Below are 16,595 nucleotides of genomic sequence, written 5' to 3'. Positions count from 1 at the left end.
GACCGGGAAAAGTGTAACTTGTATTCACACTAAGAGGAGGGCTGTTCAAGAACTAAAAAGGAGGGCTACTTGAGATAGACGAAGCAGTTTCTGCGAACGGGAAACTGACCGGAGGTGGGTGAGTGGTGGCCCGCCCTCGGCCCGCGACCCTGGGCCCACGCCCCGCGGGTGTGGCAACAGCGCCAGGGTGGCGCCGGGGCCGCGCCGCAGTGTGCGCATGCGCGCCAGCCCGCGCCGGCTACGCCTACAGACCCGCTTCCTTCGCGCAGTCTCCCTCAACGGTTACCCCGGCTCTCCGCCCCTCATTCCCGCGGCGCTCGAGGGACCATGGCCGATCCTCGCGTGAGGCAGATCAAGATCAAAACCGGCGTGGTGAAGCGGTAAGGAGCCGGGAGCGGCGCAGCTGCCGCCGCCTCCTCTTCCTCGCCCCGTGGCGGCCCGAGAGGCCGGGCGGAGCGCAGGCCCGAGCTGGGTCCCGGACTCCAGGCCTCACCTGGGGCGCTGCGGCCGGTGGGGACGGAGCGGGAACGGAGGGGGCGCGCAGGTGCCCAAGTCACCGGACCGGGGCACTCCCCTCCCCCCCGCCTGCCCCCTCTAAAACCCAGGCGCGGAGCGGTGAAGGTCGCGGCGGCCCCACCCCTCCGGCGCCCGCGGTCCGGGAGGCAAGAGGGGCGGCGGCCCGGCTCTCGAGGGCGGGGCGGGCTGGGGTTGTATCTCCGAGTGCGCTGCCCGGGTCTCCCTGCGGAACCTGGCTGGCGGGGGGCGCTTCCAGTCCATTACCTGCGCTCACGTGGACGCGCGAGCCCGCTGTGAAGTTTAGGGGGTCGCCGCGAGCCCGGCCCTCATTAGAAATGGGACCTTGCGGGCGCCCCGTCATCTAACATGGCAGGCGGGACTCGCAGTCTGAAGAACTGCGGCGTGAACTTCCAGCACACTCGACAAACTTCTGTGGCCTCACTCCCCGGCTAGCTTCCCCGAGGCTCGCCCCGGAGCTTGTGGGGTGCTGTTTAAGTAACTATCCTGGTTAGGCCAGTCCTGTAGTTCGCCGTCATTCTCACCGCTGTGAGACACTGGAGTGCTTATTAGGCCTTTATTGTTCAGACCCCAAAAGATGAAACTTTTTGATGAGGCATTCCAAGAGAAAAGATGAACAGCCTTCTGAAGAAGCAGGTTATTTGGCAGTAAACGTGTCTAATCCTAGCTCTCTGGCTTCTTCCTCTGCCCACCTTTCCTCCCTGTGTTGATATTTTCACCAGAGGAAGGACAAGGCAAAGGGGAGAATAAATTCACTTTTTAAGATATTACCTCCGCGGCTTAGCACAGCATTGCACTGTGCTTTCCAGAAGCTGTCATTATTGTTAAGGCGGTAAGGAGATAGGATGAGTAGTAGTGAAATGTACAGCCTTTTCTGAAGTGAGACTGCTTGGGTTCCAACCTTGATTCTGCCATATACTATGTATTGTTGAATATATTACATTGCACCGTGCCTCAGTTTCCTCGTTTGTAAAATGGAGTAAGTACCCGCCTCGTGCAGTTGTTCCAAAAAACGCCTGCTGTTCTGTTTAACAGTGTGTGGTAAGTACTAGTAAATGCTAACTAATACTATGGTTTGTATTCCCATTTTACAGATGAGAAACTGAGGTTTAATGAAGTTAAAATAGGAAAAGTAAACTTGTCCGGGGTCACTGTGCTAGTTAGTGGCAGAGCAGGGAAAAGCACTAAGGTTTCTGATCTACAACCTTTTGTTTTAAGCTACAGTGCCCCCCAGAAGAGTATTTTTTAAAATGTGTGATAATAGAAGGGGAGTTGAGATGTGTAATTGAAAATATAATTTGCCCTATTACCCCCAAGTTCTGTTTTCACTTTTGTTAGACTTACTTTGGTTATGTCATTTTCATAAATCTATTTGGCAGAAGTACCAGGGTATAATGAAGAGTGCTTTAGATGGAAAGTCATGAGAAATGACTTTTTTATTGAGTATAGTTGATTTACAATATTAGTTTCAGGTGTATAACAGTGATTCAAAATTTTTATTAATTATTTTCCATTAAGTTATTATAAAATATTGGCTATATTCCCTGTGCTGTACAATATATTCTTGTAGCTTATTTATTTTATATGTACTAGTTTGTACTTCTTAATCCCCTACCCATATTCTGCCCCATTCCCTTCCCTCTCCCCACTGGTTACTTGCTCTCTGTATCTGTAAGTCAGTTTCTGATCTGTTATATTCATTTGTGTGTTTTATTTTTTAGATTCCACATATTAGTGATAACGTATAGTGTTTGTCTTTCTCTGTGTGACTTACTTCACTAAGCATAATACCCTGTAGGTCCATCCATGTTGTTGCAAATGGCAGAATTCCATTCTTTTTTATGGCTGAGTAGTATTCTGTCGTGTGTGTGTGTGTGTTTGTGTGTACATATATCACATCTTCTCTATCCATTCATAAGTTGACTGACGCTTAGGTTGCTTCCATAGCTTTGCTATTGTAAATAATGCTGCTGTGAACATTGGGGTGCATATATCTTTTCGAAGTAGTGTTTTCATTTTCATCAGATAAATACCCAGGAGTGGAATTGCTGGATCATATGGTGGTTCTGTTTTTAGTTTTTTGAGGAACCTCGATGCTGTTCCCTGTAGTGGGTTTTAGGAAGAAATGTAGACAGGCAGATGGAATATTACTGGAGTATGGAAACAGGCAATAAATAAAAGGTGGTATTTGGCAACTGAGAGATAAACAGTGAGTGGAAGATGCACATTTCAGCATGTTGGCAAAATGATGATTTTAGACCCTAAGGAAATAGGCAGAAGACTCACAGTGCTCTAGTCCTAGAGAAACTTTGTTATTTCACATGGTAACAAAGGCAAAGGATCTGATATCCTGAAATAGATTTCAAGAGAGAGGTTAGACCCCTAGAAACAGGAGAGTCCAGTTACTAGGACTGGCTTGTAAGGTGAGAGTTAGACAGCAATGAGTCTGACTTGGTACTGAGTTCCTGACTCATAGGACTTGTCAAATATCTCCTCCCCTGCAATGGGATCGTTTTTCCAGGGCTAATTCTGGCTGTGAATTAGAGATATGTGTGCACTAGGGGCTGGGTAATATACGAAGTTTCTTCAAGCAGCAGCCTGTGTTCACATGTGACTCATTGTTAATGGGTATTAGTTGGTAGGTTTGGGTCTTGCAGGCTCTTTTTAAAGATTTGATGTTCGACAAATATTTAACAAATGAGACTGAATCCTTTACCAAATTACATCAACATCACTGGAATATTTTTCTTTATCTTCTTATCTTCCCTTGAGACTGGGAGTGACATCAGTGACGAAACTGTCTTGTTCACTGCTCTGTCTTCAGTGCCTGGCATGGAATAGCCACCTGACCTAAGTTTACTGAGATTAACTGAATGATCAATGCCAAACAGTATTAAGCAAGGTCAGATTTACTCGAGTTTTCTATTGAAATAATCACAGCCTCCTTTTTGTTCATCCTTGATAATTGAGGGCTTATATTAGGAGTTTGGGATTAACATATACACACTACTATATATAAAATAGATAAACACAAGGGCCTACTGTATAGCATAGGGAGCTATATTCAATATCTTGTTATCACATACAATGGAAAAGAATCTGAAAAAGAACATATATATGTATATGTATATCTGAATCACTTTGCTGTACACCTGAAACTAACACAACACTGTAAATCAACTATACTTCAATGTAAATAAATAAATAAATAAAGTGTGTATGTGTGTGTGAAAAAAAATAAAAATAAAGATTTAAATCCATGTTCCAGATTGCTAGACCTACTTATATGTGACTGGGCACAGCTAATCTGGCAGCCCTAGCAAGGAGTTACCAGATATGACTCCAAATTTCTTCTTTTCCAGTGCAGAACGGTAAATCTTCCCCCTCACCCCGCGCCCCAATGTCTCGCTGACATTAGTTGTCTGGGTTTACCTGGGACAGAAGGGTTTCCAGGATGTGGAACCTACAGTGCTAAAGTTGGGAAAGTCCCAAGCAAACCAGGGTGATTCGTATTAGTACTTACATAAGTAGCTAACATAGCACTGTTTTGTGTGTGCTGTGATTATTTGGAGACTATTTGCTGATAGTACAACTGTGAATTGAACGTTGTACTTTACTTAAAACTTAAATGCATCCTGTAAATATGAAGTTTTGCCAGAGAAGCTTTTTTTTCTGTATTAAATTATTGGTGATTTAGAAAATACTTTTCTCTAAAGTAGAAGATACAGCATTGATTTTTTTCTTCTAGTTTTATTGAGATATAATTGACATACAGCAACTGTATAAGTTTAAGGTATACAACATAATGATTTGACTTACATACATCATGAAATTATTACCACAATAAGTTTAGTGAACATCTATCATCTCATAGATACAAAATTAAAGAAATAGAAAAAAATTTTTTTCCTTGTGATCAGAACTCAGAATTTACTCTCTTACGACTTTCATAATAACATATAGCAGTGTTAATTATATTTATCATGTTGTTCATTACATACCTAGTAGTACTTATTTACCTTATAACTGGAAGTTTGTACCTTTTTGACTATCTTTATCCAATTCCCCTTCTCCCCCACTCCCCACCTTTGGTAACCACAAATCTGATCTTTTTTTCTGTGAGTTTTTTTTGTTTTTGAAGTATAATTGTCCTACAACACTGTGGTAGTTCCTGATATACAACATAGTAATTTGACATTTCTGTATTTCAAAATGATACCATGATAAGTCTAGTTACCATCTGTCACAATACAAAGATGTTACATAATTACTGACTGTATTCACACTGTACCTTTCATACCTGTGACTCATTTATTTTGTAACTGGAAGTTTGTACCTCTTAATCTCCCTCACCTATTTCTCTCTTCCCCCCACATGTCTCCCCTTTGGCAACCACTTGTTTGTTCTCTCTGTGATTCTGTTTCTGTCTAGTTATGTTTGTTCATTTGTTTTGTTTTTTAGATCCCACATATAAGTAAAATCACACAGTATTTGTTTTTCTCTGTCGGACTTATTTCACTTAGCATAATGCCCTCTAAGTCCATCCATGTTGTCACAGATGACAAGATTTCATTCTTCTTTATGGCTGAGTAATATTCCATTGTGTGTGTATGTATAAGTAATTATAAATATATATATCAATCACATTTTCTTTATTCATCTGTTCATGGGCACTTAGGTTTCTTCCCTATCTTGGCTATTGTAAGTGCTGCAGAGAACATCGGAGTGCATATATCTTTTTGAATTAGTATTTTAGTTTTCTTCGGGTGAATACTCAAGAGTGGAATCGCTGGATTGTATAGTAGTTTTATTTTTAATTTTTTGAGGAATCTCCATACTGTTTCCTATAGTGGCTGCACCAATTTACATTCCCACCAGCAGTACACAAGGGTTCCTTTTTCTCCACATCCTCACCAACATTAGTTATTTGTTTTCTTTTTTTAAAATTTATTTATATTAATGTATTATTTTTGGCTGTGTTGGGTCTTCGTTGCTATGCGCAGGCTTTCTCTAGTCGCAGTGAGCGGGGGCTACTCTTCGTTGCGGTGCGTGGGCTTCTCTTGTTGCCGAGCACAGGCTCTAGAGCGCACTGGCTTCAGTAGATGCGGTGCGTGGGCTCAGTAGTTGTGGCTCGTGGGCTCTTAGAGCGCAGGCTCAGTAGTTGTGGTGCATGGGCTTAGTTGCTCCACGGCATGTGGGATCTTCCCGGAGCAGATTCTTAACCACTGCGCCACCAGGGAGGCCCTGTTATTTGTTTTCTTTTTGATACTAGCCATTCTGACAGGTGTGAGGTGATACTGTAGTTTTAATTTGCATTTCCCTGATGATGAGTGATGTTGAGCATCTTTTCATGTGCCTGTTGGCCATATGTATATCTTCTTTGGAAAAATGTCTCTTCAGGTACTCTGCCCATTTTTTTTTTTTTTTAAATTTATTTATTTATGTATTTATTTTTGGCTGTGTTGGGTCTTCGTTTCTGTGCGAGGGCTTTCTCTAGTTGCGGCAAGCGGGGGCCACTCTTCATCGCGGTGCGTGGGCCTCTCATTATCGCGGCCTCTCTTGTTGCGGAGCACAGGCTCCAGACACGCAGGCTCAGTAGTTGTGGCTCACGGGCGTAGTTGCTCCGCGGCATGTGGGATCTTCCCAGACCAGGGCTCGAACCCTTGTCCCCTGCATTGGCAGGCAGACTCTCAACCACTGCGCCACCAGGGAAGCCCTCTGCCCATTTTTTAATCAGGTTGTTTGTTTTTTTGACCTTGAGTTATGTGAGTTTTTTGTATATTTTGGATATTAACTCCTTATCAGATATATGTTTGCAAATACCTTCTCCTGTTGAGTAGGTGGCCTTTTCATTTTGTTGATAGTTTTGCTTTGTTGTGCAAAAGGTGTTTACTTTGATTAGTTCCATTTGTTTATTTTTGTTTTTGTTTCCCTTGCCCAAGGTGACAAATCCAAAAAGATCTTGCTAAGACTGACATCAAAGAGCGTAGTGCCTATTTTTTCTTCTAGAAGTTTTATGGTTTCAGGTATTACTTTTAAGTCTTTAATTCATAGTGAGTTCATTTTTGTATATGGTATGAGAAAGTAGTCCAGTTTGATTCTTCTGCAGGTAGCTGTCCAGTTTGCTCAATACCATTTTTTGAAGATACTGTCTTTCCCCCATTTTTCACTAAAGCAGAAGAAAAAAATAGCCTTGATGTTTTAAATGCTGATATGTTATTTCAGCTAAATGACATATGTCTACCATAAGTTTCCAAGTATGATTTCTGTTTATAAAATAAGGGTTTTTCTTTTCTTAAGTTGTATTTGTGGTAAATTCAAGAAATTCTTCTGCAAGAACAAAATGTTTTCATTCATTTAACATAAAAGGTTATTTAATAACTTTAAAGCCAACTTATTTTCAATAAAGCCTGCTATAAATATCCACTGGTGAATGAATTAATTGAGTAAAAATGCTTTCTGAAATATATCTTTTTATAACCATTTTAGATTGGTAATGGCTTAAAATCCAATGTGAACAAAGAATGTTAGGGCATTGGAAATAGCACTGACATTGGCTCGTAGTTTTCCTCTGATTAAATGAAAGTGACACCAGTAGATTAGAATGAGACTAGGACAATTCACACTGCAATTGTGTTAGTTTAACTTTAACAATCTTTTAACACTCTTGTTTAAATGTAGCTGACATACCATAATTACAAATCTACAAGGCTTGATTATAGAATTTTACATCATGGATCTGTGGGGAAATTGTATTGATTTTTTTTTTTTTTAAATAAAGCAAGCACCTTTTCCAAACTGTGGCATCTTCCTAAGTTTGTTTATACCCATACTTCTAATATACAACTGTGTATGATATATATAACATATATATTGTACAGCAGGCATAAAAAATCATAAAAGGTAAGTAAAATCGCCACAGTTAAATATATATATTTATATATAATATATGTTATAGTGACAAACATATATATTTATATATATAATACATGTTATAGTGATGTACATTATGTATATGTATGCGGATTATATATTTTATACTGACGTGAAAGTGAAAAATATGAATGACACATGTACTTACATAGACATGGAGATATAGTTTTACCCGTTTAGCTGTAGTTGTATATACGCTTCTCCTTTTTAAAGTAATTATGGATAGAAATATGGTGGACAGTGTCTGGGAGAGTTTAGGGACATAGCCTTGTAAATTATTCTTGTAAGCTTTAGTAGCTTTGTATCTTTTCGTGTATTCTCCTCTTCTTCCACATCATAGCACTTTGATGTGAGTTAAAGTAAGTTCAGCCAAAATGGCCAACTTCCTCCCGTGAAATTTAGCCACCTCCTTTTGGAATGTCTGTAATGTATCCAGTTCTCCAAAGTAATGGTCAGAGTCACTGTCAAAATGGATTGCAAGTGGTCAACTCTTCCCCACCTTCTGCCAACTACTTGGCAAGCATTGACTCGTAGGAGCTACACAGCTGGCAACCAGATGTCTCTTTAAGCTGGAAAGGAGGAAAGCTAAGGCCACTCATGACCATGGTTTTCCCAGCATAGCCTGTATTATTCTGCAAGTTGAATGTGGAAATGAAAGATCCTTCAACCCCTGTGTGTGCATGTAGGTGTGTTCTGTGTTTTCATTGCATTTTTTTGTTTGATAGAAAATTTTAAAAATTTGTAGTAAGCCAGGTTGGAAAATTTTGTTAAAAATAGTAGTCCAGAACTATTTAGGATATAAATGCTTAGATGTGTGGTCTTCCTATTTCAACATTCCATTTCCAACAATACAATTATAGAAGAACATAATTCCAACTGTGATGCTGTTTAATGTACCCAAATAGAGCTCATTTTAAAATAACAATGACTGATCCAAAGATCACTTATTTAGCAGCCTCACTCAGAACCTCTATCGTTGAAGCACCTGTTATGGTGTTGACATATAATAAATGCTCAACAGAAGTCTTTCCAGTGAACAAAGGCATGGATGAAGCCTTACTCTATAAGGATTTTTGACCTGATAAGCAGTAGGGAGCTACTGAATCGATTATGATATGACAGCATAATAGTATAGTTATTGCTGCAGTTGGAGTTAAACAGATGGAATCCCAGGCTCCACTTACTACATAGGTGACCCTGAGCAAGTTATTTAACCTTTAAAAGCCCGAGTTTTCTTAGCTGGAAAATGGGTTAATGATAGTATCTGTTGTTCAGAGAATTGTAAGGTAATCATTTAAAGCACTAAGCCCAAATGCCTGATATGTATGTTCAGTATATGTTAACTGCTGTCATTATTATCATCATAATCATTCTGTAGAAGTATAAACAGTGTAGTCTCTCCAGGAGGGACCCTGGAACTTGCTTTCTTTTAAACTTCTTTTTTTTTTTGGCCGTGCCACACGGCATGTGGGATCTTAGTTCCCCGACCAGGGATCGAACCCACGTACCCTGCATTGGAAGCGCGGAGTCTTAACCACTGAACCATCAGGGAAGGTCCTTGCTGTCTTTTAAATTGTGATAAAAACTTGCTTTTAGTTCTTTTGTCATTTTCACTGATTGGCTGTGGAGGGAGAAGGGAGGAACATGAAGCTTGTGATTTGGATTAATCTGCAGGACTTTGTAATGGCCATTTTTCTTTAAATTGCTGAGATGTTGATTCCCTGCTTTGAAGCCCCAGCAAAATATCTCTGTTTATATCAGTGACCCTGTATTTTTAACACCTTAAAAAATACTGTATCTTCCGCCCATTTTTTGATTTGGGTTGTTTGTTTTTTTGATATTGAGCTGCCTGAGCTGTTTGTATATTTTGGAGATTAATCCTTTGTCTGTTGCTTCATTTACAAATATTTTCTCCCATTCTGAGGGTTGTGTTTTCATCTTGTTTATGGTTTCCTTTGCTGTGCAAAAGCTTTTAAGTTTAATTAGGTCCCATTTGCTTATTTTTGGTTTTATTTTCATTACTCTAGGAGGTGGTTCAGAAAAGATCTTGCTGTGATAATGGCCATCATCAAAAAATCTACAAACAATAAATACTGGAGAGGGTGTGGAGAAAAGGGAACCCTCTTGCACTATTGGTGGGAATGTAAATTGATACAGCCACTGTGGAGAACAGTATGGTGTTTCCTTAAAAAACTAAAAATAGAAGTACCATATGACCCAGCATATAACCTGAGAAAACCATAATTCAAAAAGTCACATGTACCCCAATGTTCATTGCAGCACTATTTACAATAGCTAGGACATGGAAGCAACATAAATGTCCAATGACAGGTGAATGGATAAAGAAGATGTGGTACATATATATAGTGGAATATTACTCACCCATAAAAAGGAACGAAATTGGGTCATTTGTAGAGATGTGGATGGACCTAGAGTCTGTCATACAGAGTGAAGTAAGCCAGAAAGAAAAAAACATATCGTATATTAACGCATATGTGTGGAATCTAGACAGATGGTACAGATGAACCTATTTGCAGGGCAAGAATAGAGACACAAACGTAGAGGACACAATGTGTCAAGGCCAGTTTCCCTCTTATTTCACTTCCATAAAGTTTATCGTAGGGAAGAGTAGTCAAGTAAGTGAGTGTTTAAGAGCCCTTATTCTAAAATCTATAAATGATTCACCAAAACTGTCAGAAGACATCCCTGCAGTGCTAATGCTAGATTATAATTATTTTCAAATCCTTCTTAATATTTTGTTTTTAATTGAGTTCCCCCTTTGTTGTTGATATCCTTTCACCTGTGCTAAAGAAATATTTTATGGAGCCTTATGTGTATACATATGCTTTAACTCAGGGTTTATTTGTCTATAAACAAGTAGGCATCTATTTCTCCACTAAATGATCCTCAGCTTCTGAACAGTACTAAAATGACATGCTTTTAATGTGCATCCATTGCCTGAAATATGTCTGTACTCTATGAAGCTTTTGAAGACCTATAATTCTACTGAAGTGTAATTCAACTTAGGTTACTAGTACAGTAATTTTCATCTCAAACCTAGGACGTTAAGTTCTAAGGACTTTGCACTATATAAGATATACAAAGATTTTCTTAAGGCCAAGCAGTTCTTCTCATCCTTTTAGGGACCAGAGAAATGGTGTATAATACATAGCTTATAACAAAACAGGCATTTAATACATATTTGCAAATTGAGTGGAGGAATGGAGAAAACCAGAAAAGAGGTCACTTATATGAGGGGGAACAGCTCAAGAGTCTGTTCCCCCTCCTATAATTGAAGTTTGCTTTTATCACTAAAAATGAGAGACTTTGAAAGGAGAGAGGTTGCTGAATACTCCAGTTAAACTTCAAAAGAGCAATAAAGGGCTTCCCTGGCAGCACAGTGGTTAAGAATCCGCCTGCCAATGCAGGGGACATGGGTTCAAGCCGTGGTCTGGGAAGATCCCACATGCCATGGAGCAACTAAGCCTATGAGCCACAACTACTGAGCCTGAGCTCTAGAGCCCACGAGCCACAACTACTGAGCCCACGTGCTGCGACTACTGAAGCCCGCATGCCTAGAGCCCATGCACCGCGCATCACGACGAAGAGTAGCTCCGGCTTGCTGCAACTAGAGAAAGCCTGTGCACAGCAACGAAGACCCAATACAGCCAAAAATAAATGAAATAAAATAAATACATTTATAAAAAGGAAAAGCAATAAAACAGCTGCAAGTAATCACAATCCTCAATTAAAGACTTTTGTCAGGATAGTATTTTTATTGGAGAAATGAAAGATAAGAAAATATATTTATATCAGGGATTTCTTTAAAAGTTAACAGTTTCACAGGATTTTCTTTTACCTAGAAAGGAAACTAGCCTATTGTAGAAACATTTTAATTTTTTTTTATAAATTTAGTTTTTTATTTTTGGCTGCATTGGGTCTTCGTTGTCACACGTGGGCTTTCTCTAGTTGCAGCGACCAGGGGCTACTCTTCCTTGCAGTACGCAGGCTTCTCATTGCGGTGGCTTCTCTTGTTGCAGAGCATGGGCTGTAGGCACACAGGCTCAGTAGCTGTGGCTTGCGGGCTCTAGAGCGCAGGCTCAGTAGCTGTGGCGCAGGGGCTCAGTTGCTCCACGGCATGTGGGATCTTCCCAGACCAGCGCTCAAACCCGTGTCCCCTGCATTGGCAGGCAGACTCTTAACCACTGTGCCACCGGGGAAGCTCTAGAAACATTTTTAATTATTAATAAGTTCAATCTAAAAATGGTTTTGAGGGACTTCCCTGGTGGCGCAGTGGTTAAGAATCCGCCTGCCAATTCAGGGGACACGGGTTTCAGTGCTGGTCTGGGAAGATCCCACATGCCGCGGAGCATCTGAGCCCCTGTTCCACAGCTACTGAGCCTGCGTTCTAGAGCCCACGAGCCACAGCTACTGAACCCGCGTGCCACAACTACTGAAGCTCACGCGCCTAGAGCCCGTGCTCTGCAACAAGAGAAGCCACCGCAATGAGAAGCCTGTGCACCACAATGAAGAGTAGCCCCCACTTGCTGCAGCTAGAGGAAGCCTGCATGCAGCAAGGAAGACCCAACGCAGCCAAAAATGAATGAATGAATTAATTAATTAAAAAAATAAATAAGGCTTTGTAGTTTACCTAAAACTAACCAGAACACTGTCTCCCTTTGATTCTAATTTAATAGACGTGTGTGTATGTGTGTGTGTGTGTGTGTTGTAACTGCCTATTGTTAAGTTACTTACATAAATAGGCTCACCCATACCAGGATGTTATTTCTGAAACCTAAGAAAAATAGTAAGGATATAGGTAAATTGAAATCTCATTATGGGCAGTAGGTGATATTTCAGGGGAACGTAATATGGCAGAGTTTTGGGCCCAGTCCTTAAGGAATTTGTGCTCTGTTATATAGGGTGCATATATCTAAATATTTACTCTTAGAACTGCAAGTATCTCTTTATATAAATCCCCAATCTCCAGCTTTCTCTTGAGCTTTAGACTCATTTTAAAGTATTGAATTTATGTCCTTAGTATGCTCTGGTTTCAAACTCCGTCTGACACCAAACTAATTATTTTCTCAAATCTGATCCTTTTCATCTATTTATTTTATGAAGAAAAAATTTTATTTCATGTATGAAAAAAATCTAGAGAAAACACAATAAACCTGAAATGAAACAATACAGGTACATTTGAAGTGCCCCTTTCTAAGTTTGTTCTTTTTCTTCTTTGCCTGTTAGTAATTATTATTCTGAATTTGGTCTTTATCATTTCCACACGTATTTTTAAACTTCTATTTTATATGTAGATATACATGAACCATATTAAAGTATTCTGCACACTTAACAACACTTATATTTTTGTGTAACATAAAATATATCTGGAAGGATACATAGGAAACTGGTCACTTTGGTTGTTCCTGGGAGAGAAACTGTATAACTGGAGGACAGGGATGGGAGAAAATTCTTATAATTTTGAATCGTGTATTACCTATCAAAATATAGATTAATTTAAAATTTAAAAATTATAAGTAGTGTCATAGGAATCTTTCTTTAACCTACTTTTTGTGCATATTACTGTTCTTGAGATTACTTCATGTTGAAACATTCAGCTCTAATTCATTCTGTTGCATGAATTTACTAGTGTTTTGTTTCATTCTCATGTTGATGGATATTTAGTTTTATTTTTTTCCACTTTTACAAATGATGCTACCATGTACTTTGTTAAATATGGCTTCTAGTGCACATATATAACAGTTAGTATAAGGCAGAATTTTCTAAGGAATGGGCCCTGAATGGATTACAGGTATACAAGGGTATAGCTGTCCTTAATCTTCATGATGGCCAGGTATGGCCAAGAAGAGCCATGGACTGTATGGGGGAAGAGCCTTTCAGACAAAAAGGACAGTAGATACAAAGACTTGAAGAAGAGAGAAAGATTGGCCAGTTTGAGGAGGAGCAACCAAGTGAGAAAGAGGAGGAGGGGTAGGAGACACCTTGAAAAGTAGGAGGGAGAAGATATAGATCCTACAGGGCCTATCTAGTGTGTAAGGATTTGGACTCAAGTCTCAGGAGATGTCACCACCTCTGCAGAAGTTTCCTGTCTGTCTCCCTTCTCTGTGTTCTCAAAGAACTTTGTATAGTAGCCTTCTCTTATCCGTGGGGGATATGTTCAAAAACTTGCAATAGGTGCCTGAAACTGCAGATAGTACCAAACTCTGTATCTACTATGTTTTTTCCTATACTAACAAGTGGGTAGTGTATACAGTGTTGATGATTCACATCCTGGGTGGGACAAAGCAGTACAGTATGAGATTTCATCACAGTACTCAGAACGTGCATGCAATTTAAAACTTACTGTTTATTTCTGGAATTTTCCATTTGATATTTTCAGACTGCAGTTGACTGTGGGTAACTGAAACCTCAGATAAGGGGGGATTACTGTAATTATCTATTCCTTTCATTAGACCATTGGTTTCCAAAGTATGGTCCAGGGGCCCCTGGCGGTCTCTGACACCCTTTCAGGGTGTTTGCAAGGTCAAAAGTTATTTTCATAGTAATACTGAGACATTATTTGCCCTTTTCACTTTCATTTGCACAAAATTGTATAGTGGAGTTTTCCAGAGACTGTAATGATATGTGATATTGTAACAGATTGAATGAAGAAGCAGATATAAGAATCCAGATGCTTCTGTTAATCTAGACATTTAAAAGATTTGCAAAAATGTGAAGCATTGCCATTCTTCTCACTAAATTTTTTCATTTTGGAAAATATAGTTATTTTTCATAAAATAGGTTATTTTTGTTAACATGTACATTTATTTTGTTGTTTTTAAGTGAATTAACAAATACTACATTTTTAATTAAAATATTTTTGTGATTTCCCAGTTTTAATTTCTAATACAGTGAATATTAATATATATAATTCACATAACCAAAAGTTCTTTGAGGTCCTGTGGTATTGTAATTTATAGTAAGAAATATATATTTCGTCTTCCTCCCCATTCTTGACAGAGAGCTCCTAAAACCCTTGAAATTTCCTCGGTGACAGAAGTTCCCGTGCTTGGGACCCAGTCCTGTACATCTGTCTGTTGATTAATATCCTTTGTAATAAACCCGTAATCCAGTGAGTAAACTGGTTTTCTGAGTTCTTTGAGCTGCTTTAGCAAATTAATCTAAGTCAGGGAGTGGTTCCTGGGAACCTCTGATTTATAGCCAGTCGGTCAAAAGCATAGGTAACAACCTGGGCTTCTGATTGGCATCCAAAGTGGGTGCGTCTTGTGGGACTGAGCCCTTAATCTGTGGAATCTGATACTGTCTTTAAGTAGATAGTGTCAGGATTGAGTTAAATTGTAGGCCACCTAACTGGTGTCAGAGAATCGCTTGGTATGGGGGGAAAAAACTCATATGTTGGAATTAGTGCCAATCAGAATCATAGGCTCTCAGTAATTTTTAAAAGTATTTTGAGACCAAAGAGTTTGAGAACTACTGTACTATAACAATAATTCTCAAACTTTATTGTGTAAAAGAATTAACTTGGGTACTTTAAATTAATTTTTAATTTTAACGTGGGAACTTTTAAAAAACACATTTACTCAGGCTTTACCCCCTAAGATTCTAATTCTGTAAGTGTGGGGCAGGATCCAAGAATTTGTGCGTTTTACAATGCCTTTACATAATTCTGTTATATATGTTCCTCTAATCATACTTTTAGAAGTATTGTACAGCTCTTTGAGCTTCTGGAAGTGCAAAACTGTTTTCTCCATGTTTGTACATTTAGCATACTGTCTAGTATATACTAGGTGCTCAGCATTGTTTGTTGAATGACTGGATGGGAGTTGAGGATAGAGTTGAGATCCAGGTGACATCAGCAAGATGTTTTGTTGGTTGGAATGGAGAATTTAAGTTGGGGTGACTAGCAGTGACTCAGGTTATGTCAAAAAAGGAGACAGATTTTTGAATTGTTTTTAGGTAATTCTAACAGAAGAAGCACTCTAATACCTTACTTACATTATTAGTGAATAAAGTATTTCACATGTATATTTTCTCAGAGGTGAAACCCCTATAAGTGCTGAAACTATTTTTAAAGATACCTTTATGGAAAAATTTCCCCAAACATTACTTGGTTCATCAGACTACACTGCACTTTCCCATAATCAGTTTTTTCCTCCATCGCTGAAATGAATATTGCTATTAACTTTTAAAGATAGGTGACCATAAAAATTTTAGGATTATTTGTTCCTAGTTCTGTGGAAAATGTCCTGGGTGATTTGATAAGGATCACATTAAATCTGTAGATTGCTTTGGGTAGTATGGCTATTTTAACAATACTAATTCTTCCAATCCAAGAGCATGGAATATCTTTCCATTTCTTTGAAACATCTTTAATTTCCTTTATCAGTGTTCTGTAGTTCTCAGTGTTTTATAGTTCTCAGTGTATAAGTCTTTCACCTCCTTGGACAAGTTTATTCCTAGGTATTTTATTTATTTATTTATTTATTTATTTGACGTGATTTTAAAGGGTTGTTCTTTTTTGTTTTGTTTTTGTTTTTACTTTGAAATTTATATGGGACCACAAAAGACCCAGAATTGCCAAAGTAATCCTGAGGAAAAAGCACAAAGCTGGAGGCATAATCCTCCCAGACTTCAGACAATACTACAAAGCTACAGTAATCAAAACAGTGTGGTACTGGAACAAAAACAGACATATGGATCAGTGGAACAGAATAGAGATCCCAGAAATAAACCTATTATCTACAGTCAATTAATCTTCAACAAAGGAGGCAAGACTGTACAATGGAGAAAAGAGGTCTCTTCAGCAAGTGGCATTGGGAAAGCTGGATAGCCACATGTAAATTAGAACACTCCCTCACACCATACACAAACTCAAAATGGCTTAAAGATTTAAATATAAGACATGACACCATAAAACTCTTAGAAGAGAACGTAGGCAAAACATTCTCTGAAATAAATTGTAGCAATACTTTCTTAGATCAGTCTCCCAAGGCAAGATAAATAAAATCAAAAATAAACAAATTGGACTTTATCAAACTTACAAGCTTTTGCACAGCAAAGGAAATCAAGAACAAAATGAAAAGACAGCCTACAGACTGTGAGAAAAT

At 39.0% G+C, this 16,595-nt stretch overlaps 1 protein-coding gene across 1 annotated transcript in view; it reads left to right on the top strand.

Annotated features, from left to right (window-relative positions):
• The first annotated feature begins 218 nt into the window (after nucleotides 1–218).
• TBCA (tubulin folding cofactor A) overlaps nucleotides 219–16,595 on the top strand; it is a 100,631-nt gene continuing 84,254 nt past the window's right edge. The window contains exon 1 of the mRNA XM_036846922.1: nucleotides 219–380. Within this exon, the coding sequence (XP_036702817.1) occupies nucleotides 328–380 (53 nt within the window). The 5' untranslated portion in view covers nucleotides 219–327. The remainder of the gene's footprint in view (nucleotides 381–16,595) is intronic.

This window comes from Balaenoptera musculus, chromosome 3 (genome assembly GCF_009873245.2).
Source record: "Balaenoptera musculus isolate JJ_BM4_2016_0621 chromosome 3, mBalMus1.pri.v3, whole genome shotgun sequence".
NCBI lineage: Eukaryota > Metazoa > Chordata > Mammalia > Artiodactyla > Balaenopteridae > Balaenoptera > Balaenoptera musculus.
The sequence above is the reverse complement of the archived record's forward strand: the minus strand, read 5'-3'. Positions and strand labels throughout refer to the sequence as shown.